We start from the raw sequence: 14,393 nt of genomic DNA, 5'->3' as shown, positions 1-14,393 counted from the left end.
AATGGAAAAAAGAAAATGTTATCCTTTTCTCGACTTATTTTTTACCGCGATTTTTCAGCCACCCCGTATACATTTTATTTTTAATTTTAGCGCGACGCGCACAGCTAGCGTCAAGAAACGATCGAATAGATTCCTTTTTAACGAGCTTACGTCATCAGAAAAATAGCGGAAAGTCTGGCCGAATTGATTCCTGCCATTTTCATAAAGCAACGCGACGTTGCTCGTTTCCAGAGCTCGCGGATTTAGCGTTTAATCGATGCGCGATACAAATCGGTTTCCTCGATTCTTCCCGTTCAAGGGTTACCGCTCCGGTTACACGTTCAACCCTCTCGGAAAGCATCGAATCGTCGCTGGGGATTTTACCAAAATTTCAATTCTCAAAATAAGGTTATTATCAGCGAGTGAGATTAGATATTCGTCGATTAGGGTAGCAACGGAATAGAGTAGAGCGTATAGCCACCGTAAACGCAGCGTCTTCCGAGTCCTTCGAACGCTCTTCATTCTTGTAGGTGTGTAATCATTCCGATTCGATAGTTCTGCAGCGCAGCGCGCAACTCCGAAAACGATGACGCACGAATGCATACTTTCGTCGGGGCCGTCGAAACGGCGCGACAGCGCCGCCGACGATAAGAAACAATCTGACAGACAACTGGACACAATTTTGACACTTGCTGCTCTTAAAACGATCTGCGGTTGTTCCCGAGGCAAATATATGTTTCTCAGTTCAGAATATGTTTCTCAATTTTCACTTCTTATTATATGCGCTCAAAGATATTTGTACGCCGCAACTCTGAAAGATCTTTGTTCTGCTTTCGAATGAAACGTTGGACAGTTGTAATATAATCAGACCCGAATGTACAGAAATTTATCGGACGCGAATATATTTAGTAATGTAGAAGTTGTCTTAAATTACGGTGTACAATGTAAGATTGACGGTATAATACAGCATGGAATGTGTACTGTATAAATGTATACGGTATAATATATACAGTATATTAGAATATAAAAGTATACGGTATAAAATATACAGTATATTATAATATAGAAGTATACGGTATAAAATATACAGTATATTATAATATAGAAGTATACGATATGAAATATACAGTATATTACAATATAAAAGTATGCGGTATAAAATATACAGTATATTATAATAATAGTATATTATATAAATATGCGGTATAAATGTGTACAGTATATTACAATATAAAAGTATGTATACGTTATTATACAGTATAAAAGTATACGTTATTATACAGTATAAAAGTGTACGGTGTTATACGGTATAAAAATGTACGATATTATACAGTATAAAATTATACGGTATTATTCAGTATGAAAGTATACGATATTATCCAGTATAAGAGTATATGGTAATATAAAGTATAAAAATGTACGGTATTATACAGCATAAAAGTGTACAGTATTATAAAGTATAAAAGTGTACGATGTTATACAGTATAAAAGTGTACAGTATTACACAGTATAAAAGTATATGGTATTATACAGTATAAAAATGTACGATATTGTACAGTATAAAATTATACAGTATTATTCAGTATAAAAGTATACGGTATTATTCGGTATAAAAGCATATGGTATTATAAAGTATAAAAACGTACAGTATTATACAGCATAAAGTATAAAAGTATACGGTATTATACAGCATAAAAGTATACAGTATTATGCAGCATAGAAGTGTACAGTATTATACAGTATAAAAGTGTACGATATTATACAATATAAAAGTATACGGTATAATACAGTATAAAAGTATACAGCATTATCCAGCACAAAATTGTACGCTATTACACAGTATAATACAACGTGAAATAGAATTCTGCAAAGACTAGTGGTCGCTGAAGTTTCGTCGCAATTCTACCGCAGCAGCGTTCACGCCGTACTTATTTAGTCTCGCACTCGCGCCGCGTCCGTTTCTTTCTGTCATTCTAACCTTGCCTCGCCGTTTCTTTCATCCTCATTTCGGCCTGTGACAACGATTATTATTTACCATCGACTTCCGCCGATCGACGCCTCGCTTTGGCCGTCTTCGAGCATTAACAAAATTCCCATCGTTCGAATCGGTAAACAAACAACGAATCGGTTCTCTCGAAGCAATAAAATCGTTCGCTCGCTTCCTGCTTCGAGGCCGGACCGTAAACGGGTGAATCACGTTGCAGTTCGGTGCGTTTGTCGCCGAGATTCCGGATAAAGCACGATCGGGTCGAACGAGCGAGTTGAGGTGAACAGCCCCGCAGCTCTAACCCCGAAGAGAGTGCCGCGTATCGTCGTGCACTCCGCGTTCGAGAATCGACTGCGAGGTTCTGTTAAGGGGTTGAAAGAGTCCGGGGGATTGATAGAAACCGAAAGTGACAGAGAATCTAAACGCAGGAGAGCGCTGAATCTGCCGTTGGTCGAACGATCGAGCAACCGTTGGAAGAGCCACGATCCACGCAGGCCAGCCGAGAGAGGCTTGGGAGAGCCTTGGGAGAGAGATCAGGCTTTCGCGGAGGAATTCAGGTTCGCGGTAACGTGTGAAATGGTAATTCGAGACGCGGAAGGAAATTGCGGCGGGAGGAACAGGCACATACGGGGTGTTCTCGGCCGATCGTTATCTAATAATGAGAAAGAGCTTAGCGCCGCGCGGCGTTCTTTTCTCTCTCTCTCTCTCTCTCTCTCTCTCTCTCTCTCGCTCTCTTTCTCTCACTCCCCCTCCCCCTCTGATTTCGTGCAGAAACGGTTCCGCGGAGCCCGTGCCATTTCCAAGTAACAGAATCGCGAGCATCGATTCGACCAGAAACTAGATACGTACGATCATTCCCTGGCCGGGTGTGTTATAGCTCGCGTGTAGATAACAATACGACAATGGGCGCAGTTCGCGTCGTATATACGCGAAGGAACGGCGGCGGGGGAGCGGCGAGGGGACGGTCGCCAAGTGGTGGCGAGCGGTTCGATCCTATTTGATGCGATCCGATCTGATTCGATGCGATCCGATCCGATTCGATGCGATGCGATACGATACGATTCGGAATCGACCACGACGACGACTACGAAGCTAGACGGAGCTAGACGAAGCTAGGATTCTGTTCGAGTAGCCGGAGATTCTGGAAGGAACGCGAAAGAAACGGGACGAAGAAATCGCGGGATTCGGAACACCGCGATCGTCGTTCTCGTTAACCTACTTACTTTATTCACAGCATTCATTCATCCGCTTCGCGCGACGCGTATCCTACGCCTGTGTGTATGTGTAGGCTTGTGCAGGTGTGTGCAGGTGCACGGGGGTTATGCGGGTGTGAAAGCGCGCGCGCGCGCGCGCGTGTGTGTGTGTGTGTGCGGGGTAGCTGGCGCGCGTGGACGTGTGTGCAGCCGTGCATCATTGCCAGTGCTTTTGCGCATTCTACACGGGACGGATCAAAAAGCGAGGCTTTATCGCGTTTCGCACGCAAATGGCGTTCGAACGGGGAACGTCGGCGGCGACGGCGGCGACGGCGGCGGCGTGCAGCCGCGATTCCGTCGCGTCGACTAATCTTCGTTATCTCTCTCCGACCGCGTCCACTTCTCTCTCGCTCTCGCTCTCTCTCTCTCTCTCTCTCTCTCTCTCTCTCTCTCTCTCTCTTTTACACGGCCCCATCTCGTCTCTCGGTTATCTCGCGTGCCCGCGTTACCAAGTTTCGCGATCCGGCCCAGCTAACTAGCTAGCTTGCTTTCCTTCCTCCCTTTCGCCGCGGCGGGAGCCGACGCGACGCGAAAATAGGATCCCGAAGCGGCGATCGAACGACCGTGAGAGCCCGCGACCGTGTAATCGTTTCCAGGAGGATCGATCCTCGCCAATTAACATGGGCGAGGTTGAAGCCGTGTCATAAACCACCGAACGCCGAGCCTGGATATATTCCGGTCGCGTAATCGTCGCGATAACCGCCTTCGCGGAGAAAGACTGACGAAAATCCGAAGACAGAAAAAGAGACAGAGAGAGAGAGAGAGGGTGGGAGAGAGGCGGTTAAAAAGGTCCGCGTACACGCTCGCCGCCCATGACACGTAGAAACTGGGCCAGAACACGGCAGATTGCCGCCTGGATCCGAAGAGAGGTTCGACGATTTTCGGCGGCCAACGGAGTCGCGTTTGGCGAACGGGCAGTTTTCGGGCTCGTCGATAGGGCGGCTCGGCCCAGGAACAAGGCTCGCGGGCCGCGGACCACAGGCCACGGGCCGCATTCGTTCCTAGGCCGATCTTGGCGAGCGCCGCGGGTGCTGTCGTCTTGTATTATCGATTGACGGAGGTTATGTGGTGTCGAGTCACCGGGCCACGACGACCGCCGATAATGGAACGAGAAATTCTATTCTAATCGCATACGCCAACCGATGAATAGAAGAATCTCTTTTACGGCATTCGCGCTCCTTCCTTCCAGCTCTCTTTTATCCTTGAGCATCCCCAGCGCCCCTCTATCCGACCGCTCCCCACCCCTGCCGCGTTATCTCTTTCTCGCTCTCTCTTTTTCTCTCCCTCTCCTACACACCCTCTCTCTCTCTCTCTCTCTCTCTCTCTCTCTCTCTCTCTTTCTCTTTCTCTCCTTTTCTACATATACAGGATTCATTCGCACTTCCTCTATTCCTCGATCTCCCTTCGGCCCGTAAAACCGTTTCGCTCGCCCTCCCCCGCTTTCTCGGGTCTATTCTTCACCGTGTACGCGTTCTTTCATCTTGGCAACCCCCTGGCGGAGGCGGAGGTGGAGGATGAAACTGTCGCGAGCAGAGGAGAGCGAGCCGATCGGGGACCGATCTAGAGATGGACGGTGGATGGGTTGGGTCGGGTCGGGTCGTTCAACGAATTCGAAACGAGAGAACCAACTCACCTGTACGCACGGCAGGGTTACACCGTCGTCTGTAGGTACGAAGCGGCGGTGGCCTGTACGGCAGCAACGGTGGTCGAGACGATGTTGTCGTCGAGAACGGCAGTATTGGCAGTGGCGTGACTGACGGCGGCAGCCACAACAGGGTTGACGGTGGCGGCGGCGGCGGCGGTGACGGCAGCGATAATAACGGCAGCGGTGGCGGTGGCGGTGGCGGTGGCGGTGGCTGTGACGACGGTGACGGCGACGGTAGCTGCGACGGCAGCAGCGGCTACGGCGAGGACGTTGTCGGGGACGTTGTACGCGGACGCGGCGGCACTGGCAGCGGCGGCGGCGACAGCGGCAGCGTTTGCGTTTGCGTTTGCGTTTGCGTTTGCGTTTGCGTTTGCGGCAGCGGCAGCGGCACCAGCAGCGTTAGCAACCAAGTCACTTATATCCGAACGATCCGGGGACACCATCTCCTTGCTCGTCCGATCGCGTACACAACCGACGACGATGCCGACGCCCGCACTGGCCACGACGCACTGTGGTCGCGCTACCACGAGTACCATCGTCGTTGTCTCATCGTCATCGCCGTGTCCGAACCACGCTCCAGGGTCGAGGAAACAACGAACGGCCAGAACAGGCCGGAACGAACAGGCGGGTACCGTGCGCCAAGCTCTCTCTCCTCTCTCTCTCCCCGTTACGTTTCCAGTACAGTCCGGCTCGGCTCGGCTCGGCTCGATTCGATACGATACGATGCGATGCGATACGATGCGATACGATTCGACTCGATTCGGTTCGGTTCGTCTCGGTCCGGCCCGGTCCGGTCCGGTCCCGGGGCTAACAATGACTCGAAGAAGGCGGTGGTCGTCCCCCGATCGACTGCACGACACCGATGCTCGATGGCAGGAGACGCCCCAACACGGAGGCACCTAGTTCGACGTATGCCGAGCGACGGCTCACCCCGCGATCCGTCTGCGCTCGACCCAACTCGCGCAGTACCGTAGCCACCTAGGGTGCTGCCCGCCTATCCGACATCCCCGACGCCCCCTACTCCTCCTCCTCCTCCTTCTTTCCCCTCCCCTCCCCCGCCGCGCTCGCGGCACTGCTCGCGGCAGCTCCGCGCTCTGCGCGCCCCTCTCGCCCGCCGGAAACCTCGCCGAACGTCCCCTCGACCGATCGGCTCACCGCGCCGAGCAGCGCCGAGCAGCCGCGGCGCCGTCGTCTCTCCGACGGCCACTTAACCGCCAAATTCTCAACGACTCTCTTTACTAGTAACGCCGATATCTCTTCCTTCGTCGCCGTTACCTCGCAGTCGATCGAACCCGACGATCTCCTGGACCACGACAATTGACGGAAGATTCTCGGCGGATTCTCGGAGCGAAGCGGATCGATCTCCGCGCATCTGTGCGCCGCGGCGCTTTACAAAATTTATCGTTCCAGGCCGACGTTCTCGCGAGACGTTGCCCGAACAACGACAACGACGACGACGGAGCGGAAGAGAGACGCGGACGGTTTTCGAGTCGGGCGCGCGTGGAAATGCGGTTCGGGATCGCAAGCGTGCCCGCGGCCCGCAAACGTACGGAATTGTTTTAGTCGCGGGCACCGGCGGCCCTTTCGGGTGACCTGAAGCCGTCGGGCACTCGGCGGCAAAGCGGGGGGTTAAGGAAGCCCTTGAAATCAATAGCCAGTCGCTACTGCCGCCGCCACCCTGATCAGGCTGCTCTGCGCTGTACACGCCGCTCCGCCTCCGCACCGCTCCGCTCACCGCCTGTGCCCCCGCCCGCCGCCCCACCCGTCCCTGATCCTGATTTATCCGCAACTCCTACCTGACCAAGAGTCCTATCCGACTTTAGTTCGCAGTCGAACGTCTCGGTACGAGTATCGTTCGACGGGGTCGATTGAAGGCGGCCACGTGCCGGCGGAGGAGCAGCCGATTTTCCCATCCAGGATCGCCGCCGCACCGTCCCCGATATGCGCTATATATCTATTTTCGCATCGCTGTGCGCATACTGTGTTATTTAAAATAGGCTACACTACCGGGAGAAGGAGGAGCAGGAGGGGGAGAAGGCGGCGGAGTGGGAGGCATCCCGTGGCCCGCGTAGGCACGCCCGATAGTTTCTCCGAGGGAAATATTATTAGTATTCGGCGCGACGCCCGAAGGGGATGGGATGTTAATGAATACAAATATACCGGCGTCGAGTATTCTCTCTCACCACTGTGCTGGAGGGGCTGCTGTTCCCAGATTCGAATTAACTCGCCGCGGACAGTGAAAGCAGGCCGCTTCTTCGACCGCTTCGCAATTTCCAATTAGGATCATCGATCCTCGCGTTCGATCGCGATCACGCTCTACGCCGGCTGGTGGTGCAGCCCTGGGCGACGACCACGAATTGATCCTTCGTTTAGTCGATGCTCTCGCTCTCGTTATTTCCTCGAGTTCTTCTCCGGCATACGGCGGTTCCCTCTGTCTCGCGCGCGCCCATGAACGATCCTTCCCCCACCGCTCCCGATCGGCGGGGAGAAAGTACGTGAGTGCATGTGCACCGAGAAGGTTGCCCGATTATAGCTTGACCTAGACTACTTCGTTTCGCGCAACTACATACGTACGTACGTACCTCTCGGTCCCAAAAAGTCGAGGATTTTATCCGCAGGATCGTCTCCCTCCGCGTCGCTGATCGATTCGTGACTATGTATATCCGTGAGGAACGGTCTCGGCCCGACATTATCGGGCAACCTTCGTGATCATCGATTAATGATATTTAAAAGTGTAACGGTGGTTATCGCCGTGCATGGGAACGCACGAGTCATCGTTGTCGCGTCGAGATTTTATGTGTGCTGTCATTTTTATAAATGCTACACAAACACGGTGGAACGATCGTTCTGCGGTACGTTCGATATTATTGTTCATCGTAGAGCAATAACAATAACAATAATAACAATAATAACAATAATAATAATAATAATAATAATAATAATAATGAATGATCGTTGCAACCGGTTCTACAAGTTTTGCGCAATATTCGGCGGTGTGGCGTTTTTAATTTACAGAATAGCGAGATATCGCCGTGTTTCGTTCGACGAGCCACTTTTCACGGTGGCTTGTCTCAGATCGTTACAATTTGTTTCGGTTACGGTCAACGTCGTAATAATATAGGGTGTCCCGAAAATGTCTCGCAATCCGAAAGTAGGGGATTCCTGAGGTCATTTGAAGCGACTTTTTCCTTAGCGAAAATACGATCCGCGGCTTCGTTTACGAGTTATTAACGAAAAACGGTGACCAATCAGAGGCGAGATCATTTGGCGCCAGACGGCCGAGCCAATGAGCGGAACCGGGCTTCGTGCACTCGTTGGCTGGCCCGCCGCGCGGCCGCCGAGCTCGCCTCTTATTGGTCAGTGTTTTTCGTTAATAACTCGTAAGCGAAGCCACGGAGAAAATTTTCGCAAAGGAAAAAGTTGCTTCAAATGACCTCAGGAACCTTCCATTTCCGGATTTTCGGGACATTTTCGAGACACCCTGTATAACATCGAAGGCTAAATTCGTGTGTAATAGTTTAGCCAATGATTTTTCCGGCGGAATAAAGGATGCTGTTCGCTGTCGGATAGGCTCTTCTTTTTTTAGCAGCCGGCGAACCCTCGAACCGCTTCCTTAGCGTACCCCCCCCCCCCTCTCTCTCTTTCTCGGTATCCGCGCGGGGAACAGCAACTTACAGCTACGCGTCAGGCATATATTGAACAATCAGTCGTTTACAATATTTATTTGAAAAACTTGCGATACGGAGAAACTCCATTCGGATACATTTCATTTTCGATAATTACAATATTCTCTTATCACGTTATCCACGATGCTTGCTGGATGGGATCCCCTTGCCCCGTTCGGGGTGGGATCAGCTCGAGTAGCAAGCAACACTGACACGCGAGAACAGAAAATGCGAGCGCACCCCCCCCCCCCCCATCTACCGCCGTTACAAAGTTTGTCGGCGGCGGGAGCTCCGGCCGGGTGACATTGAACAAGAGAAAGAGTGCAATAAAAATATCGTAGAACGATGAGATGTTGGAATAGTTTGAATCGAGAGGAAACGGGCGCGCGTCGCGCCGATGCGCCGTGCATCCATCATTCTACCAGTTACTGATTAATAACCATTAAATACATTTGTCAGAAGTATGCTTATAAAATACGGATAATATTCGAAGAGCGGTCTCGATCAGAACCTCGAAGAATGATGAAGAGAGATATCTATAATGATTATATATAAAAATCGATACATTCGATACAAGTATATGAAACATGTGAAACAATGAATGATGTCGTTCGTAAAAGGGTAAACGTTCCGACGGTGCCCGTCTTTTTTTCGTTTCATCATTTCGCAATTTTTACGTACACGCTACAAATTCAACGATCTAATTCTCATAAAATGGAAGTCGTAGAGAGGTATTCGAACTATATGGATACGTCAATGAAGCGCGAGTAAAGTTCCTATTGCTGCCTCTAATCCTAAGGCACGGAAATACAAGTAATTCGTGTGTATGCCTGTGTGTTTGTATACACGTGTTTATGTTTAATTAACCGCGCGACATGCTCGACATTAATTATTGTGATGATGGGTAATATATGTATGTATATATATATAAAAGAAAAACAAAGTATAGTCCGTTTAGAGGTGGAGAAAACTTGAACGGTTTCGTTAATTAAGATGAGATTTCAAGCGATACCATATCCGTGTGTACGCACTATTGCTCCACTTCCGGAATACACGAACGATCAATGACGAGAAAGGTACGAAATATTAAAAAACGTCCGCCGTGTGACATCCGAGATATCTTTATTTTGAATTTTTATAAGACAAACATAAAGAAATAAAAATACACTGAAGCGTCAAAAATTCGTGATGCAATAAATCGCTTATGTGATATACCATTGCTGATGGATAGAGCCAGCGTATCCAATTTCTGAGTCACGAGAGAACCACTACGATTAATAATCCAGCCAGCCCCCCTCCCCCGCCTGACTATATAAGTTAGACATTAATATATTATCTTAAACTGGATACATTATGTACAATCTTACATCGTGTGATTGTTAAGTACGTTTTTAGTATGTCGAAAGATTAAAAAAAAAAGAAATTTCATCTCCGTTTCCCTTAATTCTTTCCATTTTGCTTTTTCTCTTTCATGTGTGTGTGTGTGTGTGTGTGTGTGTGTGTGTGTGTGTGTGTGTGTGTGTGTGTATGTGTGTGTGCGTGTGTTTTTTTCTTTTTATACACAGATACAGACATCACTCTGCAAATGAATATGTTCGTTTGAAAGAGTTTATATTTAATAAATTTCGTAATTCCATACATAAATCACTTAGTGGCAACACGTTTTTTTTTTCTTTTTTCGAAGACATCGCCGCAAGCAAACTCGTTAAAGCGAAAATCCTTTCGTAAGAAACGTCGAAACGAAAAGAAATGGATGATCTCGGATGATATTAACGCTTCGTTTTTAATTAATCGATTTAATATTTAAATCATTAATTGTTTACGACACTCACCGACAACAAAAGATTTTTATCGTTAACTTCTGCATTCTATGCTACAGCCTATGCGATGTGATTTCTTAAAAAAGAATTTAGATGTTCAGTCGGTTTACCAAAATATAAGCACACTCCTGCAGCGCGTTTAATTCTATTATTGTAAACCACTACCTGTTCATGTTTATAGTATTTATTATGAACAACCGTGTAATACGATGACTGATTTTGATCTCTCTGATCAGTAAGTGGTACATGGTAGCAGGGGGGCAGGCTAAGAAACACAGGGGAAGAGGGGATGTGCCAAGTTATGCGGTATTGTAACGGCTGCTCAGAACATTTTTCCAAATATATATCCTATTATGCCCATGACAATGGCAATAAGGATGGCATTTGGAGGAAATTGGCTATGATTTCGTGAGATCAAACCTCTAGACGCGACTAAGGTAGTAGCGTCGTTTCCCATTGCTGCATTCTTTAGTAGTAATAAATCCTCCTACAAGCAAAACCCATTCACGTGTTTATTAAATAAGTATATTTCCTGTTTCGCCGAATAACACCTTTTCTATATGTTAAACAACAGTCATTTCTTACCTTCAACTGAATGTTTTCCTGCCTAAGAGTACTTTCTTCTACCCTAAGCTGATTAACTTCTTGTGCTGCTTTCAATAACTTTTCCTCTGCTTCTCCAACAATCTAATGAAATAAGATCGAGACGATCGTGTTACATAATATGTGGCTGACCAAAACAAATAAATCCAAATTGCACTGGTAATTGTTACCTTAGATGATGACTTGCTTCCTACATTTGGTAAAGTTGCTTCCGTTTTAGTCGTTGTGACAGTTGCAGTAGTTTTAGCTCTTGTAGTGGAAATCACAGGATTTTCAAATACACATTTTAATTTAGATTCCATTAGCTGATCCGCGTTCGGGTCTTTCCACTTAGAACATAATTAGAATTATTTATCTATTAACATTATCGGTCAAAGTTTAAGAGACAAGATAATTATTGCGAGCAGAAACAGATACAGTTTCTTTCTAATGCGATACAGTGTAAATGTATTATTTACGTACCACCATATCGTACAAGGTGTCATCGTCGTCACCGACTGGAGCTATTAACGATTGTACCATAAATTTATGTTTATTCTTTTCCGTTGGATCAAAATCGAATGGCTGTAGAGTCACTGAAAAATATGGCAACCGAATAAATTAAATTTCCTAGTTCATAAGTTATGTTTTAAAAATTTCATGTTAATTTGTCTGTTTTGAAAGACATCGTCGAACTGTTAATATTTAGCGTATAATTAATTTTAAACTAACCATATATTTGAGACTTTTTCTTTGGCAAAATCATTCCACTATTAGGACGTACACAATATCTCTTTGGAGCAGTTGTCTTTATTTTAAAATAAACTTTACGATTTGTTGGATTCGTTAATATTATATGCGATGTGACCGCTTCCTGTGAGAATGGGCCTGCAATACAGTATATGATAAATTAACGCTTGAAAGTGCTGCTTGTGTAACATCTTCCACTTGGTCACTCGCTAAAGTGAAAACAAATATATCGTTTGCAAGATTTAATTTTAATAATTCGAAGCAACGGTCTGCGACAAAAATATGGTGAACATGTTTAAAATACGGTAAAAGTTAATGAATAATATATGTAAATAGTAAGTATGTGCACAATGAACCATGTTTTTATGTATGAACGAAATTATTTGCATGAATTTTACCCGGTGCATTTACAAACTGTGAAATATGTACATTTCAATAATTAATTGTAGTAGGTTTAAAACACATTATAGATTTATCAAGGTAAACATGACATTCAACATTTTGCTTATTTCATAATTCGTCTAAAAAGTTGTCATTCTGTAAATGACAAAATAAAAAAAGTTACAAATAAAGAGTTTCCAGTAAGAAAGAATGGTTAAACTACCAGCATTCCCGTATCTACAGCTATTTTTTTAATTTAAATAACAATTTAGATACAATACTTAGATACGGATTCGTCGAAAACAATTTCGCAAGAAATTGTTACCCGCGAACAATAACAAGGGACATATATTTCCGTTCTTGAAATGCAAAAAGCATACAGTTACGAAATATATTACGCTAATTGTGTTTGATCATTATTCTTTCTCATTTTCTGCCGTGAGCGTATGTACATACAGGGTATTCCATAATTCATAAACTTGAAATGGTAGTGGATTTAGCGTATAAACACAAAAATAATTCCTATAAATATCCGACGTGGTATTTGTTTCGAATTTGGCTTTTGTTTCGCACCGATTGTTTCCGTGCCTCTAAAAAAAAAATTCGTTTGGAATGACTACTTTTTGTCCGAATACATAACTTTGGACGTTGTATCATTGATAAACCGATTCGCTGAGAAGTGTCAGGTGTTGTTTGATATCAGCGTGAAACCACTTCACTACGTTACCGAAATATGCGAACGTTATCTATCGCTTCGTTATAAACCGAAAACTATAAACAACTCCCTCATCGCAAAAACGGGTGTAAATCGGAAGCAAGGTCATGCCGGACATATGTTTATATGAAGATTTTTTCATATTTTTGTGCGCTGCCTTTTCCAGCGAAATTATTGTACCAATATTTTATGGAACACCCTTACATGCTATATACATGAAATATGTATACGTACAATCCACATAGATCGTACCTATATATGTGTGTATACATATATAGTATATGTATTATATATATATACATATATACATATACTTATATGTATATATATATAATGTGTGTGCACATAAGTATGAAAAATAAAGCGTACATAATACAACTCGACGAAAATGCTGACTGTATATCTCGTGGAAGATGAGACGTAAGAGGGGAGACTGAGAAGTCAATCATGACTGTACTTAGCTCTGACAGCGAATGACGTATAACGAATGGGGTTAGGTACGGCCGCTAGGGCTGCTCGTATTTACTAAATCGCGTGCATAATCTTATTTAGACATAAACTAGAATGCTATAAAATTGGCCAGCGGAGTGAACCTTACGTCATCTTGACAACGTAGCACACTGTGTGCAGATCGGTGAAACCGAACGATGCGCCTCGTTTTGTCACAAAGCGGAAAAAGATTCGAAGGCAACGGAAGACAAAAGAAAGAAACGTGCTGAGATAATACACACGAAAGAATGATTCGTCGATTAAGCGTACCCTTGAACCGTAGTTCGCTTTCCGGCTCGATAATTAAAACTTGCTCTGGCTTCACCATCCTGCCTGGCAGTCGACCGAATCCTATGGACGATTAGCCGCAACACCTTCGAGTGCGTAAATAAAACAATACAGGACCACGTCTTGACAGGTTAATCAGCGCTCGTTGTGATTTTGTGCAACGGCACCGCTGTGTCTCGCACTCGCTACTTTCCGGGATTCCGTTGGACTAATTCTGATTTTTGCTCCGTATCGAATACGCATGCGTCACGACGGAAATTATGTTATATATATGTATGTACATACAGCATGTACAATCCAAAGTTGCCTCCCGGGAGACAAACCGTGTCCCCACTACTATCTGCCACCGGTGCGGCGGTGGCGGTGCGCAGCGAGTGCAGTCGGCGTCGACACACGGGAATCGTCGCGCGTAATTCAAACCGTCTGCCAAGCTTTTCACTCTTACCCGGTCGTTCTTAATTTTACTATTTGCAAGGACGGTTACAGCATATTTTTCAGCTTTCACGATTAACTTTCGAAGTGTTTTCTTTTTTTATCCGAATGCTAAGTTGATGTTTGCGTGTTTGAAGCTTCGATGTCGCTTACGACTAGTCTGACATCTGGTATATAAAATTAATAAATACGTATGGTACTGTCACCTCGGTCACGAGAAATTTAGCAATAAAAACGATACGTAAGAAAATATTGGACAGCGATAGCTATCGTAACATTTTACTCCATAGAGCTGGATCATTGGTCGAATGTCGATAACCAATCACATCGCAAAGAATTAAATGTTCTAATTTGATGCTTTAACGTGTTCGTTAAAAAATAATCGGGTGTTTGAAATAACGACGATG

The 14,393-nt window shown here is 45.8% G+C and overlaps 2 protein-coding genes across 4 annotated transcripts in view; both read right to left on the bottom strand.

Annotated features, from left to right (window-relative positions):
• Positions 1 to 5,836, bottom strand: part of Glut1 (Glucose transporter 1) — a 93,279-nt gene extending 87,443 nt beyond the window's left edge. For 2 of the 3 annotated variants that reach the window (XM_033476918.2, XM_033476934.2), the window contains exon 1: positions 4,853 to 5,831. The gene's annotated coding sequence lies outside the window, so the exon portion shown is untranslated. Of the gene's footprint in view, positions 1 to 4,852 lie in introns of all 3 variants that reach the window. The other variant, XM_033476772.2, reaches the window with a different exon arrangement.
• A 2,734-nt stretch (positions 5,837 to 8,570) lies between these two features.
• Positions 8,571 to 13,792, bottom strand: Vap33 (VAMP-associated protein 33kDa). Its single transcript, XM_033477042.2, has 6 exons — positions 13,537 to 13,792; positions 11,664 to 11,819; positions 11,415 to 11,527; positions 11,123 to 11,281; positions 10,935 to 11,036; positions 8,571 to 10,836 (listed from the first exon to the last, which is right to left on the bottom strand). Exons 1-6 carry the CDS (start codon positions 13,592 to 13,594, stop codon positions 10,672 to 10,674), a joined length of 753 nt encoding a protein of 250 aa, XP_033332933.1. The 5' UTR covers positions 13,595 to 13,792; the 3' UTR covers positions 8,571 to 10,671.
• Positions 13,793 to 14,393: the final 601 nt, after the last annotated feature.

The sequence above is a fragment of the Megalopta genalis genome, chromosome 1 (assembly GCF_051020955.1).
Source record: "Megalopta genalis isolate 19385.01 chromosome 1, iyMegGena1_principal, whole genome shotgun sequence".
In the NCBI taxonomy this organism is placed as follows: domain Eukaryota; kingdom Metazoa; phylum Arthropoda; class Insecta; order Hymenoptera; family Halictidae; genus Megalopta; species Megalopta genalis.
This window is presented reverse-complemented; position numbering and strand designations above follow the sequence as displayed.

Excerpts from the sequence above, each read along its gene's own strand:
- Vap33 (XM_033477042.2), bottom strand. The coding sequence starts at position 13,594 with ATGGTGAAGCCAGAGCAAGTTTTAATTATCGAGCCGGAAAGCGAACTA. Across the intron at positions 11,282-11,414 it reads ACACCTTGTACGATATGGTG|TGGAAAGACCCGAACGCGGA; the intron begins GTACGTAAATAA and ends TTATGTTCTAAG. Across the intron at positions 10,837-10,934 it reads AGGAAAACATTCAGTTGAAG|GAGGATTTATTACTACTAAA; the intron begins GTAAGAAATGAC and ends TTTTGCTTGTAG.